At 43.3% G+C, this 26153-nt stretch overlaps 1 protein-coding gene across 4 annotated transcripts in view; it reads right to left on the reverse strand.

Moving 5' to 3' along the window:
- FLNA (filamin A) overlaps nt 1-26153 on the reverse strand; it is an 85671-nt gene that overhangs the window by 43513 nt on the left and 16005 nt on the right. For all 4 annotated transcript variants that reach the window (XM_081320612.1, XM_081320610.1, XM_081320611.1 and 1 more), the window contains exons 3-21: nt 19465-19713; nt 18694-18791; nt 18365-18512; nt 17774-17892; nt 17440-17517; nt 17185-17347; nt 15129-15329; nt 14497-14634; nt 11522-11648; nt 10742-10878; nt 8997-9190; nt 8350-8463; nt 7890-8033; nt 5855-5978; nt 4362-4522; nt 4170-4260; nt 3416-3585; nt 2633-2750; nt 589-851 (exon numbers count right to left, since the gene is read on the reverse strand). In XM_081320612.1, the coding sequence (XP_081176738.1) occupies nt 589-851; nt 2633-2750; nt 3416-3585; nt 4170-4260; nt 4362-4522; nt 5855-5978; nt 7890-8033; nt 8350-8463; nt 8997-9190; nt 10742-10878; nt 11522-11648; nt 14497-14634; nt 15129-15329; nt 17185-17347; nt 17440-17517; nt 17774-17892; nt 18365-18512; nt 18694-18791; nt 19465-19713 (2837 nt within the window). The remainder of the gene's footprint in view (nt 1-588; nt 852-2632; nt 2751-3415; nt 3586-4169; nt 4261-4361; nt 4523-5854; nt 5979-7889; nt 8034-8349; nt 8464-8996; nt 9191-10741; nt 10879-11521; nt 11649-14496; nt 14635-15128; nt 15330-17184; nt 17348-17439; nt 17518-17773; nt 17893-18364; nt 18513-18693; nt 18792-19464; nt 19714-26153) is intronic.

Below are 26153 nucleotides of genomic sequence, written 5' to 3' on the forward strand. Positions count from 1 at the left end.
GTATCCCTCCCCACTCGCCATGCTGGCTGGGACTGCCACGAGCTGTAATTAAGCAACATTTGGCGGGGACACACATTTCTCACATCTGAAGGAGGTCATTGTAACGAGCAGGGGAAAATTCAAGTGCACGAAGCCTCTAAGTCTCCATCTACTTTCCAGGCTACATTTTGAGTTCCAAAGACAAGATTTTCTTGTCTGAAAATTACGCCTGTAAAAATCCATGAGACCCAGTCTGTGAATTGACCCAGCATCAAACCCTCACATACAGTGAGAGTCAAACACTGGCCTGAACCTCCAAATGATCGTTTGTGACATTACAGCTGCCTCTCCCATGTGTGTGACATACTCATACACGGAACTAGACCCAGGTTTATTCATCTGAATCCCACCCTTGCCTTTCCTAGGAATGGCTCAGGGCAATAAGCAGGGTCTGATCCCTCGACGCTGAGGATCATATTCCTCCCTAGGCTAGAATTCTATTGGCTGAATTCGGGTGAGACTGTATAATCTAATTTAGCAGAACAGGAGGTGCTTTAAATGAGGAGGAGAGAATGGACAACATCACCCATCGAGAACTGGGGCTCTCACCTTGGATGGATTGGTGGGAGGTACCGCCTCCACAGGGAAGGGACTGCCTGGGACAGGGACTCCATCATAGGTGACATCCACTTCATAGGGTCCTTCTTCTCGTGGAATGAACTTCACCACACTGTTGTCTGGGCTCAACCCTGGCTCTACCTTACAGGGCACAGGCTTACTGGATGGGCCTGTGATTTTGGCAGCCACCTTGCCTTGGCCTCCAGCGCCTTTAGATTTCACAGTGAACTCCTGGTCTTTGCCCACTTCCACTTCTGCAAGAAACAAGTGCACATCCTTGAAGATCAAATCTTGAACCGATAAAGGGCATCTTTTGCCCCGTTTTCCCCAGAACAAAGAGAGGATTCCGCCCACCTATCTCCTATCTTTTACAAATGCTTTGCCAAGACATCCGAGGCGACCCTTCTCTTCCTAGACAGTCATTTAGATACGCCTCTGTAGACCAAGGCATGGGGAAGGTGACTGTACTTTGCAGCTGGAGTTAAGCTGAGAGGAGGGAATGCTATTGTTGGCATGACTAATATTTCCTGGAGGGAAAAAAAACCCAACAAGGCAGCCTTGGAGCGCTTCCAGTCATTTTGCCCTGGCAAATGTCCAAGAAGGGAAAAGTTTTATTTAGGAACCACTAGGGAGGTTTCTAAAGGCATGCCTGTTCTTTAAGTATGTTTTCCATCACCCCATGGAACACTGGAACTATAGCTGAAGGAGGGGGTAGGCTGGAAACTGTAATCAATGTGTATGAGGATATAGAGTTTTGCTTTGGGCTAGGAGTCATCCCAATTCAAACTTACATTGATAGTGAACAGACCCAGAAGGAGGCAAATTGTTTGGATATACAATCATGCTGTACATCAGGGTTTCTCCACCTTTCCGGCTTTGTGGCTGAGTGGGGGGAGGGGGAAGGGAGGGAGAGGGGATGGTTCTGTGCAAGTGGCGGCACCCACGCACCACAGTTCCATCTGAGCAAACGGTGGGCACGCACACCTCTTGCACAAACGGAGCATGTGCACTACTCGCAGAAGTGGAGATGTGCGGTCACACTCTCACCCGCCGCTTCCGTGGCCTGGTTCCGAACGGCTCAAGGCCTGGTAGAGGGCCACGGCCCGGGGTTTGGGGACCCCTGCTGTATATGCATGCCCTCATAGCAAACACAGTGTGACTGGTGGAAGATGAAGGGATAATAATGGAACTTGACGGTGCCCATTATCACAATCATGTTCAGTTCACCCATACAATTCAACGGTGTATTCAAATATGTTTTAAGAGATGGTTCACAACTCTGGACTGGTCTGGAGCAAGAAGGTCTGGATGGCTAGGATGAAAATCACCATCACAGTTCAGGATAAATCTGATGGAAACTGACAGATGGGGTATGTACAAGAGAAACAGTTGAGTTAAACATATTGGCCACAATTTTGTATAATGTAATTTGGCCTTGAGAATCTCAAGCTTTCACTGATGGCAAAACCCCAAGGATGACTGCGTACCCACAGTCTATATTCTAGCAGAACTGCACCTTTTATGTAAAGCCATAAATATACTAGATTCTATTTTGTCGTTTGAATCGTGTCCTATGCAAACTTCCCAGAGGCCATCTGGTCCTGACAGAAAGCTGGAACAGGCAGGCTTCTTGGTCCAGTCCCAAAAGACAACTGTTAGCAGATGCTAGACAGCTGTGCACACTGGCTTTTTTTTGAACTCTCAATTCAGGCATGGTCTAAAAATGGATGTGGAACCCAAAGCCCTCCAGATGTTGTGAGGTGCAATTCTCATCCATGCTGTATCGGCAACAGTGTTAGACTTTCTGAAAATCATTGTGTTTTTTTCTTTTTTTAAAAAGAAACAACAAATGTCCAGCTTCCACAGCAGCTAAAAAAATCTTAGCCACATGCAGCACAATATTTCCAGAACTTGAGAGTACTCAGTTAAAAAAAAATCACAGCATCCAGAGAGTCGTGCTTGGTGTTACTCAGCACCCTTCCCTGTGATCAGGAGGCAAAAGCAAGCATAGAATTGAAGCAACTGGGATACGTACTGTCTCCAAGTCCAGAGATCTTGATCTTGCCGAGGTCCAGGGTGGGAGCTACTCCCACATTGAAAGGACTTTTGGGAATTTGGTCTCCCCCATATGTTACATTTACTCCAAGGTTACCCTGAAATACAAGAGGTACACTTATTACTGTGTGCATGGGCACCCTAGCCTGCTGTGCATTCTTCCCATTCTACGAGCCCGCATCCTTCCTACTGACTTCCCATCAAGACTCTTCCCAGAAGCCACTTTCCCCATTATTTAAGGCAGACATGTCAAACACAAGGCCCGGGGGCCGGATCCGGCCCGCGAAGTGGTTTCATGTGGCCCGCGAAGCCATCCTGGAAACAGTGAGGGAACAGCCCCCATTGCCTTGGCCCTGGCCCAGAGACCCTCCTTCTGCCAGAGACCCTCAGATCTGTCCCACTCCTGCCCAGGCCCCCATAGGCACTCTCGATGCCAACGATGTAGAGCTGGCCACGCCCACCCAGCAGGCCACACACACTCTAGCCACGCCCACCCAGTAGGCCATGCCCACCCGGCCCCTTGAGGGCAACCGCAATGCTGATGCGGCCCTCAATGAAATTGAGTTTGACACCCCTGATTTAAGGGAAGAAGGGACTAAGGCTGCCAAGTCCCACCCCCTGGCTGACTAGCGAGGTTTCACTAAAAAGCCTGGCTTTCCTAAGGTGGCAAATCTGTAGAAAGCTTCTAGTAGTTCGCTATTTAAGAAGACATCAGGTTTCAGATGAATCTCAAGAAAACCACCCTCTCCTTCTCATAACTTACCTGCTGCACAGGGGTGTATCTGACAGTATAGGTGTTATCGTGGTGATCAATTATTTCAGAGTCTCTTACGGCGTCTCCCTTGGCAGGGCCAGTGAACTGCACATCCAGCTTGGCCTTGCCTGCCGGCTTGGTGTTAACTGTGAAGTGGGTTGGCTTCCCCATCTCCACACCTGAGGAAGCAGGAGAAACTTTCAGAAGGGCAGGTAAACTTTCCAGGTTGGTAGGCATGCTTTCTGCTTTATTGATTTTTGCATCAAGAACTGCCACAGGGTAGAATACAGTTTTATTTTTTTCCCGGGCACTTTGGAAGATTAGATTAGATTAGATTAGATTAGATGATTATATTAGATGATTATATTATATTATAATATTATATTATATTATAATATTATATTATATTATAATATTATATGACGATTTTAAGCTCACAAGATTAAAAATCGTTCTAAAACTAGCACCCACCCACCTTGATCTATTTCAGTATTGCATGAGATGTTGCGTGAGAACCTCAGGAAGCTCATCCAACCACTGACAGGGAAATTATGCATCTTATCAAAATAAATTAAGAGTTTCTCTGGGACATTGCTGCTTAATACCAACATTTACAAAGCCCTTTGGTTTTTATCCACATTCAATAGGGTTGAGTTCTTTTCTTTCTGCAAGTCGTTGGATCAGGAGTTCCACACACAACCTCTATGGTCCCAGCTCCTATTTTGTAATGTACAACCTCTTGCAAAGCATATCCCCAACTCACCAGTCCTGTTGAGGCCAGGTCCCTCAGCTTTGACTTTGCTGGCATCATGCGAGGGTTCCACTTTGACTCTGATGGGGCTGGTGGGGGTGGCCTAGAGATCAAGAGGAAGCAGATGAAAAAGGGGAACAATCTCCAGGTGACTCTCCCACACCTCGCAATTTTGCAGTGGTTCCCTCTGAGAAATGGTCTCACCTGGTCAGCAAACAGCACCAAGATTGTGTAGCTTCCAGCACCCTGGGGGGTATACTTGACCGTGAAGGTGTCATTATCATTCCGAATAATGTCAAAATTGATGTCAGCCTCAGCTGGGCCCACCACACCAGGGGCACACTTGATGCCAATGCTCACATCACCTTTAAGAAGAGACAAGTCAGCACACGTGAGAGGCATCTAGGTGCGCTATTAAAACCTGCTCCTACAATTGTGACACAAATCCCAAATCCTGAAAGTGGACCAAAATATGCCCACATAGTTCTGCCCCTGAAATCTATCAACCTCCAGCTTCAATCTTTCATTCTAAAGGTTAGTTGAGGAGGATTGTTTCTCCAATGGCCAATCCTGGTCTTTTCTGGAGTGGCCATGAGGTAGGCCAATAAAGGCAAAGATGCAGGCCATCAATCCACACATGAAGTGTGCATAAAACTCAGGGTACCTTTTATAACATGCCTCTAAATCCTTATAGCTTTAGAAGAAATCAAGGATGAAGAAAAGCAAAGTTCTAGGGCGTGGGGAAGAAAACAAAGCAAGCCAAGAATTGTCTTGATGCTAATTCCTTTCTGTAACTTGTTCAAAGACACACAGTACACTATGAAAAGAGCAGCACAATTAAGGCATTATGCCAAGCAATTGGGGAGGAAGTTTAGTTACTGTTTGCCACAGAATACAAGTCAGGCACTGCTCTATCTCTGTACTCCACTGCACTTAGCAGTGAGAAAGGACAAATATTTTCCAGCCATGGGTTGCTTGTCCATTTGGAAGTTCTGAAACTGTCCTCCAGATGCTATGGGATTAAATCCCGGTATATCCATGGCTGGCCACGGTGGTCAGAGCCGATGGGAGCTATATCTTGGCAACATCTGAAGCAGCACAGCTTTCTCTCTCCCCTTCTCATTTTCATCACCTCCATCACTGGCTTTGTGAGACACCTAACCATGGGAGGGAGCAGGGGAGAGGAAAGCTAATTAAAGGGATTCCAAAGACACAACCTTCTCAGCACAAATAAGGCGATGAGCCGCAGCTGTTAGGATACAAAAGTCTTCAGAACTGGGCATCAGAAGTGGAGAAGCCAGTCTAAATGAAAGGGCTAGAAAGATTGTACAGCCTTGTCTTTTGTTCCCTTGGCTGCCAGAAGGAGAAAGGGAGGGGGAGCAGGAAACAAAAGTCATTTTTTACGTGCTGTCCTTCAGCCTTAAGTGCTTCTTAGAGCATTTTACAACACAAGCATTTATTCTTGGTTCCCCAATTAAGAATGAGCCGAAAATGTCCCTGCCCCCAATGCTTAATCAGGCCAATGTTGGTGTTCTTCAGAAGGCTAGCTTCTCAGAGCTAACTCTCGATCTGGCTTATGCTGGACTGGAAGGTGGGGTGGGCTGGGAGGGGGACGGGGGTGGCCCACTCCTCCTCTTCCTCCATTCCAGCAATACCAGACATTCCAAGGCATCCAGGATGGAAACGGCTCAACTCACCCTGCCCAGCCTCTGTGCAATCGACTGTAAAGTAGGTCGGTTCGTGAGCCTTTAAGCCCGTCTTTGCCACACCGGGACCATACACTTTCACTTTGTGGGGATGGCTGCCGGCTCCAACATTTACCTAGAGACACAAGAGTGCAAAATTTTGTCTTTGAACTTGGGGCTGGAGAAGGTGGGAGAAGATAAGTGCTCTCCCTAAAACTGGAATATGTATCTTAGAAAAGTTCCTGGAGTCCTCACAGCAAGAAGGTAACTTCTTTAGTGTTGGTGTTTGGGGATTTGTCTTAAACATCTCAAGAGGGTGAGCGTGCAGGCCATCAATAGAAAAAAAGGCGGGAAGCCCAGCATGTTGCAGCTGAAACAGATTTGTTTACAAGGGAAAACTGCTTTCTGTTCCTTGCCCAAAGTTTACTGCATTGGGTGGCTACATTACATCTAAATAATAGCAATGGCTTACAACTGGAACATTAAAAAAAAGAAACTGAAGGTTTATTTTGACTACTCAAGAAGCAGCTATTTGAACTAATGCAAGCAAGGCCAAAATTGGGGGGGGGGGGGGAAATCATCAAATGGTTCAAAGTGCAGATGATTCAAAGAAGAAGAAAGAATAGATCGTATACTAAGCTCATGCAAGAACATCACACAAAGTGATTATAAACAATGACCTAACACAATTCCAAAAATGATTCACTGGAATATCTGTACAAATTATGCATCAGTAATGAAAAATTGGTGGGCATATAGAAAAGGTACTTGAAAATGTACCAGTTAAAATATTGCAAGATTTCAGAATACAAACTGCTAATATCTTGGCACATAACACCGCAGATTTAATTATTGTTGAAACAAAGAAAGGGTGGATAATTGATGTGGCAATACCAGAGAATAGTAGAATAGAAGGCAAAGAATTGAAGAGCTCAAAGTACCAAGATCTGAAAAAATAATTTGAAAGATTATAGCAATACTAACTGTGGAGGTCCCAGTGGTTATCAGGACATTGGGTGCCATACCAAAAAAACGTGGATGACACTTAGAAAATCTGCATATTGCCAAGTACTTGGATACACACACATATTATCCTGATACACTATAACATCCTAGGTTCTTGGGAAGAACTTAATGCATATGAAGGCCAATGCTAGCTAAAGAACTGGCAGCTATGATGTCACATCGCTGTGTATAATAATGTATATAAAGCCATAACTGAAAAGGCAGCAACAGATCACAAATGAAGAAATGGTGGACCGCTGTGCAGAATCAATACAAAATCAAGTCGACTCATTACAAACAATGGCATTGACAGAGTAGTAGCAAGGCTGCACTGGAATATCTGCAAGAAATACTATTTGCCTGCAAGCAAGAAGTGGTGAAACCACAAAATAGACAAAATAATAGAAAATAAAGAAGCTAAAGCTCTGGGACTTTAGAATTCAAACATGCAAACATCTGGCATACAACACCCCAAACTTAATAACTATTGATAAGACAGACAAAAAAAAAGTCTGGATAGTGGACTTTGCAATACTTGGACACAGCAGAGTAGAAAGAGAAAGAACTGGAGGAAATCACAAAACATAAAGCCTGGCTAATAGAACTGTAGCAAAAGAAAGCAAAGACAGAACCAATAGTAACATTGAGTACAATTCCAAAACATCTGTAGTACCACCTGAACACCATCGGCATTGACAAAATCACCATCAGTCAATTGCAAAGGGCAGCTTTCCTTAAAACAGTTTACATCCTGCGACGATACCTTTTAAACAACATCTACCAGGTCCTTGGGAAGGACTCAATGGGTGGACAGAAATGCCAGATCCAGTCTAAACATCTGACTGACTTTGTGACTGATCATAATAATAAAGTAGTAGTAGTTAGTTGTTGTTTGGGAGGTAAACCTACAAGTGAAAAGACATATCTGGCTTCAGAGGGTTTTGTAGGGCACTCTGGGGCAGCCTTTTGCTTCCTGGGACCAAGATTAATGAAGTCCCATTTTGCCCTAATAATGTTGCTTATTAGTGCAAGGAACACTAACCCTGTAAGGACTGTTGGGAATATTGACTCCTCCCCATGACACCATCGCAGTGTGCTTCATTGGCTTCTTGGGCAAGTAGGAACAGTTATAGGTGCCATTGCCATTATCCTTCACTGAGACATCTACCGGCGATCCTTCGGAGTCCTGAGATAGAGAAATCAAAAATCATCTTTTCTGCAGGCCGATGTCTTTTACCACAATTTCTTTACCCTCCCCATCACAGAGAAAGCACTTCTCCAATTCCTTTTAAAGCAACTTTCCAAACAGGTACCCTCCAGATCCACTGGGGCTAACATTGGCAGAATTCCCAAATAGTTCTCATTTTCTTGTTACTTCCCACTCTTGTCTAAGAGTTAAAATCCCAATCTAGCCAGATACACTGGTTAGACACCAGGCTGGGGAAGGCATCTGTCAGCAATGGGGAATCCCGTGCCCATTGGCTATGTAAGCTATATCTCACCTGTACTTGCACTTTGAGAGGTGCCTTTCCACCACTCCTTGCATCTACCGTGAACTCTGCAGGCTTGTTGACTGCAACACCAGTCTTCTCCAGGCCTGGGCCCTGCGCTTTCACCTTGAGAGGAGTTGAAAGAGAACTGTTAACTGAAAAACCTTTGCTGACCGTCACAAGACACGCCCCCTTCCCCCCATACACATAAAAAAAGTCAATCAATTTTGCTGGGAGATTTTGGAAGATAGGATCAGCCAGAGAAGCAGAATTAAAAGTTGGATAAAGTCCTGAACAACTGGCATAAAAGACCTTCTGTTTCATTGTTTTCATTTGGAAGACCTGCTCAAGATTCCCTTCACAGATTTCCCCAACCAAGATGGCAAGAAACCTTGACTTATATATTATTTTTCCAAGGAAACAGTGACTTTAAACCTCATGTGCAGACACAGCTTTAAAAATACGTTCTTAAAGATGCATCTGCAAACCACACACACACACACAAACACACACACACCAGCCAGCCACAGATGTCCAAATGCCTGGCTATTAACTCTTCTCCTGCCACAGAAGCATCTGCATACAAAACTAAAGCCAGGATGCACAAAATGCAAACATAACCCTTATTCAGCACACCTCTCCGGCAAAGAAGTACTTGCCTTCTCAGGGTAGAAGTCCTTGGGAGCAGCCTTGATTTCTGCCATGAAGGGACTGAGTTTGATGTCTTCATTGTTGCAGAGCACATGGACTGCATATTCCCCTGGCTCCTGGGGCCAGTAGCGCACATCGCAGGAGCCATCTCCCTTGTCATCACACTCAATCTTTGCCTGGGAGGGACCCTCCACTGAGAAGCCTTCAAGGGATAGAGGGAGAGGATGAACCAGGTGCTTACACAGAACAGAGAAGGAAGATGACTTATGAGATACACCACCTCTAAGCAACAAGCAAAGCATACCAGGAACAAAGTTTTGAAGACAACGTATTTCCTGTGATATTCTTCTACTAATACAGCCATCCCCGATGCCTTCTGGGGGTTTTAGGCTAAGATTTCTCTAGTTTCACAGCACTACTGAAATTCAACATGCCTAGAAACCATGAGGTTGGGAAAAGTTGGGTCATACAAACCAAGATTCTCAAAATCGTCTATAAACTAATGACAAAAAAAAATAATCTACAAGCCTCCTGTCCTTAGAAGGAAATGTGATGAAATGAAATGCTTTGCAACAAAGAAAGTAAAGGGTTAGTTGGACACTTCCATGTAAATAAGGCAGGACAGATAGCTAAGGGAGAGGTAAGGGATGGATTAAAAATGAGAAAGGGAAAGGATCATTCTCTAGAAAAGAGAGAACGAGGGAGACAGAGATGGTCCAGTCCTTAGGAAAAAATATTGTGTGATAAGCACAGACAGAAATCTCAAGAGAAACCAATTTTATCCATATAACCTGTTTATACAAAATGATTTCATAAACAATCTCTAAATACAGATCATAGACACATAACCACTTATGGCTTAGGAGCCCCTAGTTAAAGCGGTGATCGTATCAATATAAAAATTCCAAATGTATTATTCTGGTATAGTGGCAGCGATGTATTAAAATTGTTGATTGATTCCCAAAATAAGCTAAGAAGGTATCCCCTCTGAACAAAAAAGTTCAGGTAGTCCCAAGACCAGGATGGTTTTGAAGGCTTCCTTCTGAATGGGATGGAGAAAGGAAAAAAAAAGTGCCCTCAAGTGCTTGCTTCCCCAAGAGTGGCAGCTGTGACACAAGTTAAATACTTATCTGAAAAGAAGCTTGGTCGGGGAGAGACACCCCCCCCAAGTTAGCAGCACTGCAAAATGCCAGTTTTGATAGCCATTGCTCTCTCCATATAATATCCAGTAAGGCCATGGATTACCTCAGTTAGTGGGAAAGCATTAAGGCAGAGAAAAGTCTGATCTCTCTGCAAAGATATTTTAAAGAGGTGAATTTTAAGTCATGTCCAGATAGCCACAGGAAGCCCACAGAATTCTTTATAGAGCAGCTGTGATTCTCATGAAAATCAACCATCCTCAAGGCAACTCATTATGTAGAATAACATAAGATGACAGCCCCCAATACTGAAATTATCCAATCATGCCTGTTGCAGAGAGACTGAATGAAGCAAAACTATTGCGGAGGGTAGAAAACAAGGAATTCTGCTACTGTAAAAACATAGGCCAAAGCAGTTACTTTTCCCTTACAAGGGAGGAAAGCTTTCAAATGATATTTGGATGAATTCCCTAGATTAAGGATGTATTGGATTTTTTAAATCCTTATAGCTAACCAGACACACTTGTGGGAAGTGAGAGGGAGAGGATGTAAGTCATATAAATAAATTGAACATGTAAATGCAAGATAGTAATGCAACACGGAAGACCACTTACCTAATGTGCCAACATCATCCCCAATGGCCTCTACTACGAAATCTGCCGACTTGCCCACGACACCACCTTCCAAACCTGGGCCCCAGGCTCGCACCTTCTGGTTTGTGCATTCTGTCCCAACTCTCACCTCAAATGGGCTACAAGTTAAAGAGGTAACTTTTTACGTTCTGCTTCATAATAAGTTATCCTGTAAAGAGACCCTACAGCAGTCTTTCCTAACCAGACTTCTCCTTTCTAGGAACTGAAGCTCAATACACCTGAACGCTGTCTGTTCAGACTTGCTCTAGTATAGTCTCAGTGGAAACTTATCTACCACAGTCTTCCATCAAGATGTAGAGCAAATGAATTACTGAATACTTCTGTCTGCCTCATTTTGGTCAGCAAATTCCAAAACTGAACACAAAGGTGCTTCCCCCCCCCCAAAAAAAAGGCAGCTGAACTTTGTTTTTCCTTGAAGACATTTCACTTCTCATCCAAGAAGAGAAACGTCTTCAAGGAAAACGAAGTCCAGTTGCCTTTGGAAAAAAAGCACCTTTGCGACAACCTGGATGACTGAGAATCTCAATAGACAAAACCGAACATAGTACTTACACCCTAAGTACCTTCACCAAAATCATGGTTATGTTCCATATAAGCAACCTTGCATACCCTGCTTGGCCCAGTTGTATATCACAGAACTTTATACCTTTCCTCTCTATAATCTCAGGAACCTGAACAGACACTTTTCAATAATAGTCGTATCTTTCTTGCCCCCATCTGGGTTTTTGCTTTCCATCTCACCTGCGGGGGATGTGGTGCCCTCCCCAAGTTATTGTGATAGTATAATTGCCAGGTACAGTTGGGTAGTATTCAAAACCATATACTCCATCACCCAGGTCCTTCTGCTTGACACGTTCTTCTAATCCTTCTGCAAAGAAAAGAGAGAGTATTGCCATGATCAAGTCAAGCCAGCCCTATAATTAGACACCATGAGGCAGCTTCCTCAGAGAGCTAATTTGTAGTGGCTGGAAAAAAAATCCCCAAGGGATTGTTGTCGGGTTTTTGTAGAAAGTGAGAAGCATTTCTGCATTTTTCTGATTTTTAGTTCTTATAAATTTGACTTCGGAGGAGGGGGAGAATTTGACAATGCACACCGCATAGGAGAAAGCCCAGTACAGTACTTGGAGATTTGGATCTGAATGCCCATGTGACCATGAAGTTGATTTAGTTGTGTTGACAACTGGCCTTGCATTTCTCAAGTTTGCCCTGAAACCTTCTCATTTCTTTGGAAAGAAAGAGTGGAATGTAAAAGAAGGAAGCATTCAGGTAATCGTCATTTAATGCCCAGTTACTTAGCAACTATGGAAAATTACAATAGGCCTTCTCCCAGACCTACTGTTTTTAGGCTGTGCTTCACCCCACCCCCACCCCCAAAGTCACATAATCGCATTCTAGGCGCTTAGCAACCATCTCACATTTACAGCTGTTTAGCATGTCCCATGGTCATGTGTCAACAATTTTTGGCATTTTTTACTAGTTTTCAGTTTTTACTACCAAAAAATGCCCAATGGGGAAAACAAACTCATTTAATGACTACAGTGTTTGCTTAACAACTGCTGCAAAAAAGGTAATTCACTGCTTAATGACCATCACAATTGTAATTCCAGACTCAATTATGTTCATAAGTCAAGGACTAACTGTACTACAAGTTGTCATTGAACAATACTATCATCTTACCCTTATTTATTTATTTAGCATATGGCATATTATACATACATATATTATAGCAATTTATATTAACATTTCATCTAGATTAATAAAACACAATAAAATATAAATGTTAAAAAGACCTATGTTCAAACACCAATGTCTAGGCCAGGGGTAGGCAACCTCGGCTCTTTTATGACTCATGGACTTCAACTCCCAGAATTCCTGAGTCAGCAATGCTGACTCAGGAATTCTGGGAGTTGAAGTCCATGAGTCATAAAAGGGCCGAGGTTGCCTACCCCTGGTCTAGGCCATCTAACCACTGAAGCACAGCATTGTTTATATTAAAAAAATCAGATACTGGACTGGTATGTGCCCTCAGCTTACAGCCGATCACGATGTGATCTACAGTTTGACATGGGATCCCAGTCACACTGAGGGCGGATACTGTGCCCCATTTATACAGTGTGTCCTGGCAGACGTCATGTGATATGAATCCTATTCAGGATTGTCCACTGCTGATGTGACAGTTCAAAGAGCTTGGCACCTTTTTTGTGAGGTCATCTCACCCTAACAGAAGGCGAAATTGGTGAGCATAAAACCCATCCTATCTTTCAATGCTGAAGAGGTATTTCATTAAATACCCTTATTTTTCTTACCCTAACTGAAGTAACTGAAGTCCTAGCTCTTTCTCCAGCCTCACAAATGGGCCTAGATCAAACAGGCCTGGCCCAGCTCACCTTCAGACACCAAAAGTGTAATCTACTATTTGGCAACAGCAACATTCCGGATGTCATTAACATTCCCCAATGTATCTTTGGGATCTTTGTAGGTAGGAGCCCCCAAGGGAAAAAAAACTGAAGCAGCCACACTCTCAAGATTTTTTTATCTTCCTGGATCAGGCTTTTCAAGGTTGCCTTAGGCAAAGTTGCCCAACCCTGCTTTGAATGCTTATGGTTTGAACTGAGGGTTACCGCTGTCAAATCCCGCATATCTCCAATGTGCAGGCCAATTACACTTGCCTTGTAGAAGGCCCAAGAATTTAACAAGTCCATAGACAAAAAACAATGAGGCTCCCTGACACTGTAGTTTTAGAAGAGATATATGGATTTATTGAGACTGGGTATTAATGACAAAAAAAACCCGAAAACACCCCCCACCTCAAGAAGCAAATTTCAAGTACTAATGTTCAATAGCTACATCTTACTTCATTCTCTAAAAGCTATTTTTTGCCTTCACTGGGTCTTTTTTGTAATAAATTAGCCTGTCTCCTTGTCTATCCTCTGCACCCACTCCACAACATGCAATGGCCAGGCTGAGACCTGTTTAAGGTATGTTGACATTAGACATTTTGTCTTTTGTTTCCTGGGTCCAAGCTGACTCACTAATTTTGAAACATTTCAGGATTAGAAGCATCCTGCCGGGAAGTGTGTTTTAAAGGGATACTCTACTTACAAGGGATAAAGGTTTAAGTTTCCTCTCCCGTGGGTCTTCCAGACATGCCAGGAGAGAATTAGGATCGTCAGAATCAATGCCCAATGTCAAGACGACACCAGACAACACACAAGTGAATTAAGCTTCGGTCAGCCATTCTTTCAGGATATAAAGTTTATTCCTCTATTTTGGATACTCATTTATACTAGCCTGCCCATGTTTAAAAAAAAGGGACTACTAGACACAGAAATTGAAAGCCTAGATAAGAACCAGAAATTTTATATACCTATCAAACCGCAACAACAAAACACAACAGATTCTCATCTGATTAATGTTTCATGGGCAACAACTCTTGTGCAGTAGTTCCATTGTGGACACATACCAGCTATTCAGTGTGATGAGTACCAAACATCAACCAAAGAGACAAGAAAGTACAACTCTTTGAACAAAAACAGCTCCAGCATTCCTTTGAACACTGGGAAAGTGCAATAAGGAGCTAACATCAGACATAGGATGAAATTGAACAGGTTTGTTTATACAGAATCTAAATCCATCCCCCCACACCAACCAACCCCCCCTCCTCATTCTTGTGAAATGCAAGCCACAATGGGAAAGAATACCTCTAGGGGACTTACTTGGGCCTTTGACTGTGACCTTGAGCTCACCGCTGCCAGCGCCCTTGGTGTACACCTTGAAGTCTGCAGTCTCTTTTACTCGGACCCCCTTGGGTTGCAGACCTCGACCTACCGCTCGGCAAGCATTGGGGTTGCATGCTGCAGCAGCAGCAGCAGCAGCAGCAGCAAAAGAAACGAGGAGGAACAAGAGTCAGTGGAATGCAATTCTCTAGAATCGAGTACCCTTCTACTAAATATATGCAGGTCCTTTCCATCATTAATATGCTGGGTACCCACATGAAAACGTGGGATTTTAAAGTTATAGGCTGCCCCCACAGACACAACAGGACGTGCCCTTCTGCCACATTTCCTCCACCCTCGTTTGCCATGTGAAATACCATTAGCCCCGGCTCCAGGCGTGCAGCAGCTGGGAGGAGATGAGGGTCAGCAGAGATCCAGGAAGATGGCTCTTCAGAGAAGAGAGGACAGAAGAGAGGAGAGCTGGCCAGCACAGGAGAAGGTAGGCAGAAAGGAGAGGACAGAGGTTAGCATAGAGTAGAGCTTTACCCTCTTCTGGCCAGAAAGAGGAACCCAAGCAGAGGCAGTGATGATAAGGACACAGTAAGGCCCACTATCAAGCCCAGGAGACTCACCTTGCCCCACAGTGACTGTGTACGGGCTGCGAGGGATGGGAATCCCACCAAAGGTAATGTAGATGGTGTAAGTGCCCTCCAAAGTGGGCTTGTAGGAGCAGCGATATGTGCTATTGCCTTTGTCTTCCAGTAGCTGTTCAACTGTTCCTTTCTTGCCAGCAGGATCTTGAATGATTACCTCAAGTTCTCCAACCCCAGCACCTGAGGCAGTAATAAGACAACTTACTGTAAATATCACGTGCACTGTACCTTGTTTAATCCTTCAATGCTGCATTGCATGGTGGGGGGAAAAAACCCGTTTATCAGTGGCACCTTGACAAAGCAAACTGGCCTGAACAATATAAGCTAATAGACCAACTCTAAAGGCACTTTCATTCTTTCCATATGAATGATTTCTATGTCCCTGGAAAACCCAGCTCCTAAAAGTAGACTTCCTTGCCTCCCACAGCCATTTGCATCTGAAATCACAGAAATGGGAAATATTCCGGTTTCCATTCTCTACGGAGCAATGTTTCATCAAGTATTATCGCTTGAACTTTTTCACCAACATACCCAAGCCTGCAGTTCTTTAAACCATCAAAATTACATAAATGCTTTCTCCATTAGCAATTATTACTTCAGGAAAACAGAATTTTCATCATTCTGCTCCCTCGTTACAAAACCATTTTGCCCTTTTAAATTAGTCTTCCTTAAGTGGTGCCCCCAGATCTATTGGGACTACAGTGCATTGCCCAGAATTCTCAACCAAGCACGGCAGTTATATTGCCAGCTCATCTAGAGGGCACTCAGTTGGGGAAGGCGATCTTAAAATCTCAACATCATCAATTTGGAGGAAGATGACAGCTGGAACTGCTAATTGACGCAAAGCATAGTTTAAATTTGAATTCTAGCAACTGAACAAACTATCAAACCCTATTCATGTGGGTGGAAGATCAAACTTCTTAGAACAGAGTTCAATTTATAGTACTCACACTGCTTCCTCTGCACACAATATGGCATTCTTATGTAAGTTATCTAGTAAAAACCTTTTGTTCTCCCTCTCTGTATATTTTGCTACAGACTTGGCTCTGGGCTTGTAGATACAAACCAAAAAGGGAAATAAGTGGGAAGAGTCCTGATAAATTTAGAATGTAAATGCTCTAGGGGTGTCAAAATGGCGGCCAATGCCCACTCTAGCTTCGCAAAGGCAAAAACGTCGCAATACGTTGTAACATGTCACGTGATGCGATCGAGTTTGACATCCGTGCTCTAAAAGAACCTTCAACTGGGATTTCCAAAGAATTTTATGAGCACTAGATACAACAAGCAATACACGTAAACTACTTACCAGCAGCTGTTAAAAGCTAGTCATCTTTAATGTCTGAAGACTTAAAGCTACTCGCTTCCTAACTATATGTAGAAAAAGCAACAATGAGAGATCTCTCATTTTGCGAAGGGCAACTAGGACAACAAATATTTTTTGTACAAGAAGAACAATGTGTTTCAAGATGGGCAAGTGAAAGAAAAAAACCTTTCCAAGAAGCTGATATTTTTGGATTGAGTTGAGAGTTTCAGAGCAACTGATATCATCCAAGCCCTGAATCACTGTTTGATTTTATATCATGCCAAGTTCAATAAGAACAGGCTGAGCAGTGTAAGATACTCAGCAACTTAAATGCTACAATAATTCATATTCTTTACTCTTTACAATGAAGATAGTGAGCTATTCTAGAGGCATCATGTTTCCCAATGGGAAGCCCCAGATTTGGATCTACACGACAAGAAATTCACTCGTGATATACTTGCTGGCATTCTCTGCAAATTCATGAAAGGACACTAAAATCCTTGAGCAGAGTCCTTTTTAACTGTTTCATCAGTATCAACTATTAAAACTTTCCTAGCTTGAGACTAGGAAACATTTGGTATTCCCTTTGGTAGTCAAGTTCTGAAACCGCATGGAAACCTGAGAGAGATACAGAATCATTATCTTCTTATAAACTTTCAACAAAGTACATTTTCACTGGTACAATTTCCTATCCAGGCTGCTATCTGCCTAGGATCCACCCCCTTCACTGACCAGCGGTAAAGATTTCAAAGTAGGTAGTCTTGTTGGCTATGTTGCCAGTGGGTTCGAGGCCAGGGCCTTGAGCAGTGACCTTGCTGGCATCACCATGGGATTTGTCCACATTCACCTCAAAAGGACTCTTGGCAATGTGCTGCCCAGCAAACAATACCGTCACCTGGAAGAAAAAGGAAGGAAGTCAGAGGAGGGGGCATTCAGAACGCTTTCAAGTGTTCTTTCATTTACTGCCACCATACTCATGATCCTCACCTTGTGGACACCTGTCACTTTAGGCACATACCACACTGAGAATGTCCGATTCTTGTCATTGTTAGCGATGACCTTAGCCTAGGAGATAAATATGACAAAGTTGAGTAGCCATTACATAGACCAGGGGTAGGCAACCTTTGCTCTTTTATGACTTGTGAACTTCAACTCCCAGAATTCCTGAGTCAATATGGCTGGTTGAGGAATTCTGGGTGTTGAAGTCCATAATTCATAAAAGAGCCAAGGTTGCCTACCCCTGACATAGACCAAACCGTTTCAACTTCCCACCTCAACTTCCCATGTCCACTCTTCCCAATATGCTTCTAAAAATACTTACTTCTTCACGATGGCCAGCTGGATCCTCTACATAAACCAGCACTTCTCCCTGACCAGCACTGATGGTTTCCACTGTGAACTCGGCCTTCCTCTTCACCATGTTTCCCGTGGGTTCAATACCTAAAATTAACAAGGATATAGAGAATGTGTGATCTGTCCTGGTTTTCTGCTTTCAATGGTGCCAGGGTAGCACTCTGGCCGAGACAGGAAGCGCTCCTGCAAAAAATTTTCCTGTGCATTTTCAAGTTATCTATGTCAGCTATCTCTACTTAGCTGCTTACCAGCTATGTACAGCTACATTTCCTATCCACCCCAACACTTCCAGAAGACAACATTAAAGAGGTCTGATCACTGTGTTAGCCTAAAGTCATAAACCATTGCTCACAGATGACAGTGGTTGAGTCCTTATAGACCATATAAGGCGAATGGAATGACTTACCGGGTACGTCTTAGTGTGATGTAAAAGCAACCAATTAGTCATCCAAAATTCCTACTTTAACAGCCAACCTATTTACTCACCAGTCTCCAAGATACGCAAGCAACACACACACACACACACACACAAAGTCCTTATCTTTGATTTGTGACTCACCTGGCCCATAGGCTCTGGCTTTCTTGGGATTGAGCTTTGGTCTGAGAGGAGCTCCTGGCTTTAGCTTGGCTTTAGGGAACTGAGAGAGGTATGTCATCACTGAGTGCTCATCCACGTTGGGATCTACAATCTCTTCTGGAGTGATCACCTACAGGAAACACAGAATTGCTGCAGAGATCTAACCCAAGGGTGTGCACCTCAAGGTGCAGCAGTTTATTTTTGGAATAAATACCAGAAATACACACCAACAGCCCTATCAACATTATCCACTGTCAAGCCCTGCTTCATGCAGAATCCTGTAGGGGACAGAATAAGTATTCTTTCCTTACCTGTGGGATGCCCAGCCAATCATCAGCCTGTTGCATAGCTTCACGAGCATTGTTGACAGGTTTGCTAGCATCCCATGAATCCCAGTCAGGGCACAAACCTGTTTTGAGAGATGCCCCAGGACTTCATTAGCCAGAAACAGTAAAAATATTTTCCTACAGAGACTTACAGCAGGGTGAATTATTTTATCTGTTCCTCTATTTTAGCAAACAGGCCAGTCTCAAGTCAGAAAATTCCCAGAGAGATGAGCACAAGCCACATGATGTACTATATACAAACATGGCATTTATCATATTTATATGGCTGCCCATCTCACAAGAGCTGCAAATTATGCAAAGTAATCAGCTAGCTCCATACTTTACTGTTAAGAACAACAATATCCGAACTCTGAGAAACATACAGTATAGTGCATTCATCTTGCTCAGAAGTATTCATGAATTATTATATTCCGAGCTAAAAAGCCTCTTGCCAGTAATAGGTTCCTATTCCTCCTTGAAAGGCAGATTTTAAATGATATTGGCCAAAATCGGTCTTCCTCATCCCAGGACTCTCCAAGAGGAGCATTGCTACATTTCCCATCATCTCCAACATTCATTGCCGAACCAGCAGTGTTAGGCCAGCAAATGTCCCAACTGGGAAAAGCTAAACTTGTTAGTAGTTTTACATATCAGTAGTACAATAAATATAGAAGTGATAGCCCGAGTGAAAAGTAACATGTAGACATCATTCATTTGCATTCTCTAAGCACCAAATAGGACAGACCCCTTCCCTACCTGGGGCACAGCTGTCAACCAGGGCTCCAAGAGCCCGCCCACTCTGCCAATCCTTGCTGAAGTTTGTGATAGGCAACTGGGGCAGTTTGTTTTGGATCCAGCCTAGCAATCGCTGTTTGGGAGTTTGTTTCTTGGTTTCTTCATCATCTTCCTCATCCCACATGGGCATGGAGATGGAATAATGCAGGATCAATGTCCAAATCAAGCCCAGAATCAGCTTCAGGTTCCCATCCACGATAGCTTTGCTGTCTGAGAAATTCAGAAATATAGATCAGCATTCACAGCAGAAGAGATTCGCCCAGATTTCCACCTCTAGAGTGCTAGCCACAGAAAATCCAAGTTCCACCACTATCCTGCCCCATATCAAGGAAATCTAATTTTTGTTTCATTTAAACTGCAGTTCTTGTTTAATAATAGAGTAAGGGAAAGACCAGTCTAGCCTCCCAGGTGTGGTGGGCTTCACAATTCTTTTTGGTTCCCCGCACAATAGAACTGCTGCCTATAAACAGATCATAGTTAAAAGATAACCTTTATTGTCATTTTTTATTGTGGGCACATTGGCACACATTAAAAATGAAATTAGATGATTGCTCTCAAAGTGTACACACACATAACACACATTTAAACGTGCTATGTACAACTGTATAAACCTCACATATAAATAACATATAAAAATAATCACTGTCCATCCACCACTAAGCCATGTTTAATGAAATACATTTGGAAGATTCACACAACCTACTAAATCATAGGTCGTGTTTACAAAACACAGTAGCTAGATTTTCACATCATATGCAATACCCAAGTGGCTTGGGCAAACAGAGTTGCCCAGACAATTCACATGCTCAGATGAATGTCATTTTCTAGAATATTGGCCTGTTTTGGAACACTTCCTATTTGTTTGCTTTTGCAAGTGGGGTCAACTAAATTAGCAAGAACAAAGATCTTGTTATCTGTGGCTTCATTATTATGTCTGATCCTCTAACCAGAAACGATATATTGAGCTATATAGTTTGCTTAGGGGAGTGATGGCAAACCTTTTAGAGACCGAGTGCCTGAACTGCAACCCAAACCCTACTTATGTATCATCGGGTGCCGAGTGGGCGTGGCCCATTGGATGGGCGTGTCTGTGGTGGTAACGACAGACTGGGTGGGGCTAAAAAGTTCAATCCATCAATTCCAACTTGCGTGCCCACAGAGGGCTCTGCGTGCCACCTGTGGCACCCGTGCCATAGGTTCGCCCCCACGGGCTTAGGCGATGCTCTAAACCAGGGGTCTTCAAACTTGGCCCTTTTATGATGTGTGGACTTCAACTCCCAGAATTCCTCAGCCAGCGACTGGGAGTTGAAGTCCACACATCATAAAAGGGCTAAGTTTGAAGACCCCTGCTCTAAACATTTAAGAAAGAGACAAAAATGGAAAATATAGATGAAGAAGTGGCTACCAGTAGCTTCTTAACAAAACTATAAACAAATGAATGCAACCTTTCAAATATGCAACAAAGCAGAATGAAACCTGGAAAGAAGTCTCTCCAGTACTGTGAGCAATAAGATTTGGAGAAAACACATACTGGTTCTCATTGCGGTGAAAAACCAAGGTCTTGAATGCATTGTTTCACTCATTCAAGACCTTGGTTTTTCACCCTAATGATCCAAGAGATAAAAATCAACCGCCAGTCAGTGCTTAATGTTGCCAAGGTTGAGAAACGCTGGTGTACACCATTCAGTACAGGAATATTTTAAAAAAGGGAAGAAGAAAAACTTTTAAGTTGGGTTCAGTAAAGGGATGGCTTTTTAGTAGACTCTCGAAACACCATAGCATAGAATATTGGGAAGAGAATATTCCAAAGAGAGACTGCATAGTATTCATAGAACCGCATTCATCTACATGCAGTTCCCATGCTATAGAACAGGGGTCTTCAAACTTGGCCCTTTTATGACTTGTGGACTTTCAACTCCCAGAATTCCTCAGTGTGCCTGGCTGAAGAAAGTTTAAAAGACCCCTGCTTTAGAACCTCCTCCAATAACAATCAGTGATTTGCCAGGTCTTTATGACTGAAGGGCTACCTGTCTTTCAAGTGACAATGATGTTTTTATTTCCAGAAATGTTTAGAACACCCTTCTGCTGATCCGTTAGGCAAAGCCGTTTTAAAAGCAAAATTGCACTGCTTATTGACATGGCTGTCTATATGCAAAATAATAGTATAGGTCAGACATGTCAAACCCACGATGTCACATGACGTTGCACGACGTATTGGAGCTTTTTCTCCATTGCCGGCAATGGGGTGGGCGTGGTTTCCTGGTGATGCGTCCGGCCTGCGGGCTGGCAGTTTGACACCCCTGGTATAGGTAGTTTTTGACTTACAATCATTCATATAGTGACTGTTCAAAGTTAAAACGGCACTGAAAATAGTAACTTATGACTGTTTTTCACACTTGCAGCATCCCCATCCATAGTCACATGATCAAAACTTGGATACTTGGCACATCGGCACATTTATGACAGTTGCACTGTCCTGGGTCATATGATCACCATTTGTAACTTTCTCAAACTCACTTAACAACTGCCTCACTTAGGAATGGAGATTTTGAGCTCAATTGTGATCGTAAGTTGAGGACTACCTGTATTGTAGGGATGCCTATTCTTTTCTCTTTTTTCTTTGTAAATCTTCATTTTGGAATAGGAGGTTTTTCCAAATCTAATTAAATAACCTAATACATATACAGAGTCCTTGAGTTATGATCGTAATGAGGTCTGCCCATCACGACTGTAACTCATTGATACATCATCAAAAGGGTCAATTACATTTTATGACCTTATCTGCAACAATCAAGTGAATCACTATGGTCATCAAGCAAATCGCCATAGTCATTAAGCATTTATAATGGGCACGGTTTTGCTGAAAACTAAGTCAATGCTGGGTTTTGGCAAAAACTGCCGTAAAATATGGTCGTGTGACCACGGGACACTGCTAATGGCTGTAAATGTGGCCCAGTTGCCAAGTGCCTGAAATGTGGTCATGTGATCATGGACGGGGCCTGTCAAAACTTTGAATCCAGGTCATAACTACTCCCAGGTAGGTCCATCAGTAATCCATGTTTAACCACCATTTGCAGTTGTGACAATGATAAAAGAGTATGTTTGTGACAATCCTCACATTTATAGCCTTCACATGATGGGTAAAGCAAAGGAGAGCTGAAGTAAGATCATTAACACGATCATGATTTCACTTAGCGACCAGTTTAACGACTGACAGTTCCAATTGTGGTCACTAAATGATGACTACCTGTATAGCATATTAATTTTCTGCCACATATTTTTATGCATAAAGAGCTAATTAGAGGAAGCACGTCTCATGTCCTGATTCTGGCGTACAGAATAACAGCTACATCCTAGATGCATCATGAAGGAAATAGTGCCTTAGAGACAAAGCAAGCGATGGAACTGCTAAGTTCATTTGGAAGGCTTGCACTATTTTTTAACCTGGACTCAGAGAAGCACTGCAGCTGTTTTTAAGCACCTCATGGAAAGAGTAAAGAGCTACCTCAGCACACCATTTTTCTTGATTGCTATCACTCAACAGCCCTGATCTGGCAATGCAACACAAGCTTGAGGCTGCTGTTACTGGCAGATCTTAAGAGAAAGAACAATAAATGGCACAAAATCTGCAGAATTAAGTCATGAATCAGTTTAATTTTGCAGAATTAAATGCATAAAGGGGAGACCTTCCTAACTCTCACCGAGCTTCTGAATTAATCATTTGCTTAGAGGGCTTGATTTTCTTTTAGCCAACTCCGTTTTGTTTTATGGTTTTTGAGGGTATCACAGATCTCACATTCCACATGTATTCCATGAAGTACAAGAGGCCTGGACTTAGATCAGGCATATATATATTCCTAGTTGATGTGACAAAAATCTTACAGAGTATCCACATATGTATATGGTGTAGCAATAGTATTGGGTCCAACATGAATAGTATTATACTTCAGCAAGCCCGACCTTCAGTACCCACTCAGAATACATTTTCCATCATTTTCATTTAGTAGGTTTTTTTTATGAATGTGTGCTGAGCAGAGTCACCAAGTTGGGGCAACTATTTAAATTGAATAAGTAACAACCCAGTCATTGACTAGGGATGGTGGGAATTTGCGGTCTGACATATCTTAAGGATGCTCATTGGGGAAGTATGGCCAAGGTCCATGCAGAAGCCTTCAATTAAAAACAGAATGTCATCCCATCCTTGTAAGGACCATTTCCAGCAACAGTTATTCTCTTCAAGGAGTCTTGTGGCACAATGAAATTTTAATGGATTCTGGCTTTCTTCATCCGTGTTCTCAGTGCCTTGAACTAAAATCCAGCTAATTAGTGTAAAAAAACCACGTGTTTGTCCCTACAATTCACTATTTTGGATCAGCAGAAACTATATAAGAACTATATGTATAACACTCTCGTATTATTCTTGGAAAATATGTAAATAAGCCCCCTGGCCAAATTGAGCTTTCCCTCCCAGCCACCCCAACCCATGCAGCCTTATGTGCTGCTGTTTAAGTGTCAGGGAATCAAGAGTTTGAATGTACTCAAGAGAACACCCAGCACTACTACGTCAAATAAGCATTTAACAAAAGGGCAGGAGGACAGAGAAGACTCAGGATTCAGAAGTCAGCATCCAAAGGAAAGGACAGTGAGATTTGCAAGCCCAACATCACTTTCCCAAATATAATAAATCCTCCACAGGTGTAAAGTCCCAAGCATCTCATTCTGCCCTGCCCAGAGAAGAGCTTGGATGGGAACCCCCCCACCCCCACAGAGATGTCCAGGAGATGCATGGCCATAGCTTTGACTTCTGCTGCAGATTCACACACACATTGGGCAGGGCTAAACAACCCATGCCTTCCTTCTTCACTAGTTCAGGGGAGAGGGGGACTAGATAGGAAGAAGGCAAGCGAAGAAACCCGTCTCCCCACCCAGCACTGCACCGCCCACCCAGCCACACACACTATCCTGCGCAGGCTGCTCCAGCATTTTTTAGCCTTATATGGAATGGCCGGCGGCTTCTCCATCCCAACAGGATCCTCCTTCCAGGGGGAGGGGAAAGAATAACCCTTCTGCAGGCTAGATTCAGCCCCTCCCTTCTGGCTGGTTCCCCTCCCCCCCATGCTTCCTGCCTCCCAAAGAGGAGGAGGAAAGGGCTTCCTAGCCCACCCACCTGTGTCTCCAAATCCAAACGGGAGAAAATGGACTAGCCAGCCTACATGCACTAATAGGGAAGGATGAAGGCCAATCCTGCATGCTCGTTCACTGCTTCCTTCCTTCCTATCCACCCTACCCACCAGCAGAGAGACATGCATACGTGCACCCACATGTACACCAGACCTAAGCTTCACTTTTATACAGCCTGCAGACACCCTTTCTGCCTCCACTTCTCAGCCACTGTGAGGCTGAGTCAGCGTCTGCAGTCCAGTGATTCAGTACATCAAAGTGCAAGGCTCAACTTCCCTTAATTCCCAGTTTACAACTTGTAGCAGGACCAGGGCCAGTTAGTAACAGAAAGGTTTCCCCGTTAAGTATCCCCATTCCTAATTTGGGAGAGAAGACAGTTTTCCTTCCCCCTCCCTATTCGAGCAGAAGACAACTTTAGAGCTGCTGACCCTGTTATGTTGCTTCATACAGTACATAGCAAATTGACTACAACAGCCCTCCAGAATGGTGGTGTTGGGCAAGCTCAAATGCAGATATAAACTGCTTCAGAGTGGTCTACCAAGGGTGTTCTTTCAACAGTGCTTTGTATATTTGTCACAAGGCTTCAAATTGCAAGTTTCACCTTCTCCCACCAGCAGCCACGACTAGTTCATCCATGCAAGCCTAATTGCCTGGTTTTGTTCTTCTTTATATTATTTCTTCAGTCTCATGAATTACAAATCAGTCTCTTTCAGAGCTAATCCTATATTACCCAATTTCATATATTTGCAAAGTCAGGGTCTTAATCAAATAGGGAATTAGCCTATTGTTTTAAAATTATATATTTAAAGTTATATTGTAAAATAGAGAGGTTTTAAAAAAAATAGGAACAGGAAAAGCACGAAGAAAAAACAACAACAACTCAGGAGGCATCCCAGACTCGAACCATTACAAAAATAGCACTTAACAACTCAACTTTCATCACTTATCAGGGGTGTCAAACTGCTGCCCGCGGGCCAGATGTATCACGCCAAAACCGCACCCACCCCATTGCCAGCAATGGGGAAAAAGTTGCGATACATCATGTCACGTGACATTGAAAGTTTTACACCCGTGACTTATGCTACATCCACACAATTTCACCATGAACTTCAAAAATCTGTGAAGAGTCATAGATTGAGCAGATATATGTGGCCCAGTTTCCGTCTCCTGCAGAACTAGGGTTGTGAACAGAGAATCGTTGGATAGATTATGGTCCTAACTTGCTGAGATAAGGTGCATTGTAGAACTGAGATTGTAACAGTACGGCTAAGCCGTGTCAAGAGAAGCCTTACAAAATCAAGCTCTCCTTAAGCAATGTATGGGAAGCTCGAGGTTTCCCAGAAATATTGCAGAGCCCTTTTCCTATACTAGACATTAAACCCACCCCTTCTTTGGCCCCAGCTATATTGAACTACACTAACTCAAGGGTGTCAAACTCAATTTCATTAAGGGCCACATCAGCATTGTGG

Source organism: Vipera berus, assembly GCF_964194415.1.
Source record: "Vipera berus genome assembly, chromosome: 2".
In the NCBI taxonomy this organism is placed as follows: domain Eukaryota; kingdom Metazoa; phylum Chordata; class Lepidosauria; order Squamata; family Viperidae; genus Vipera; species Vipera berus.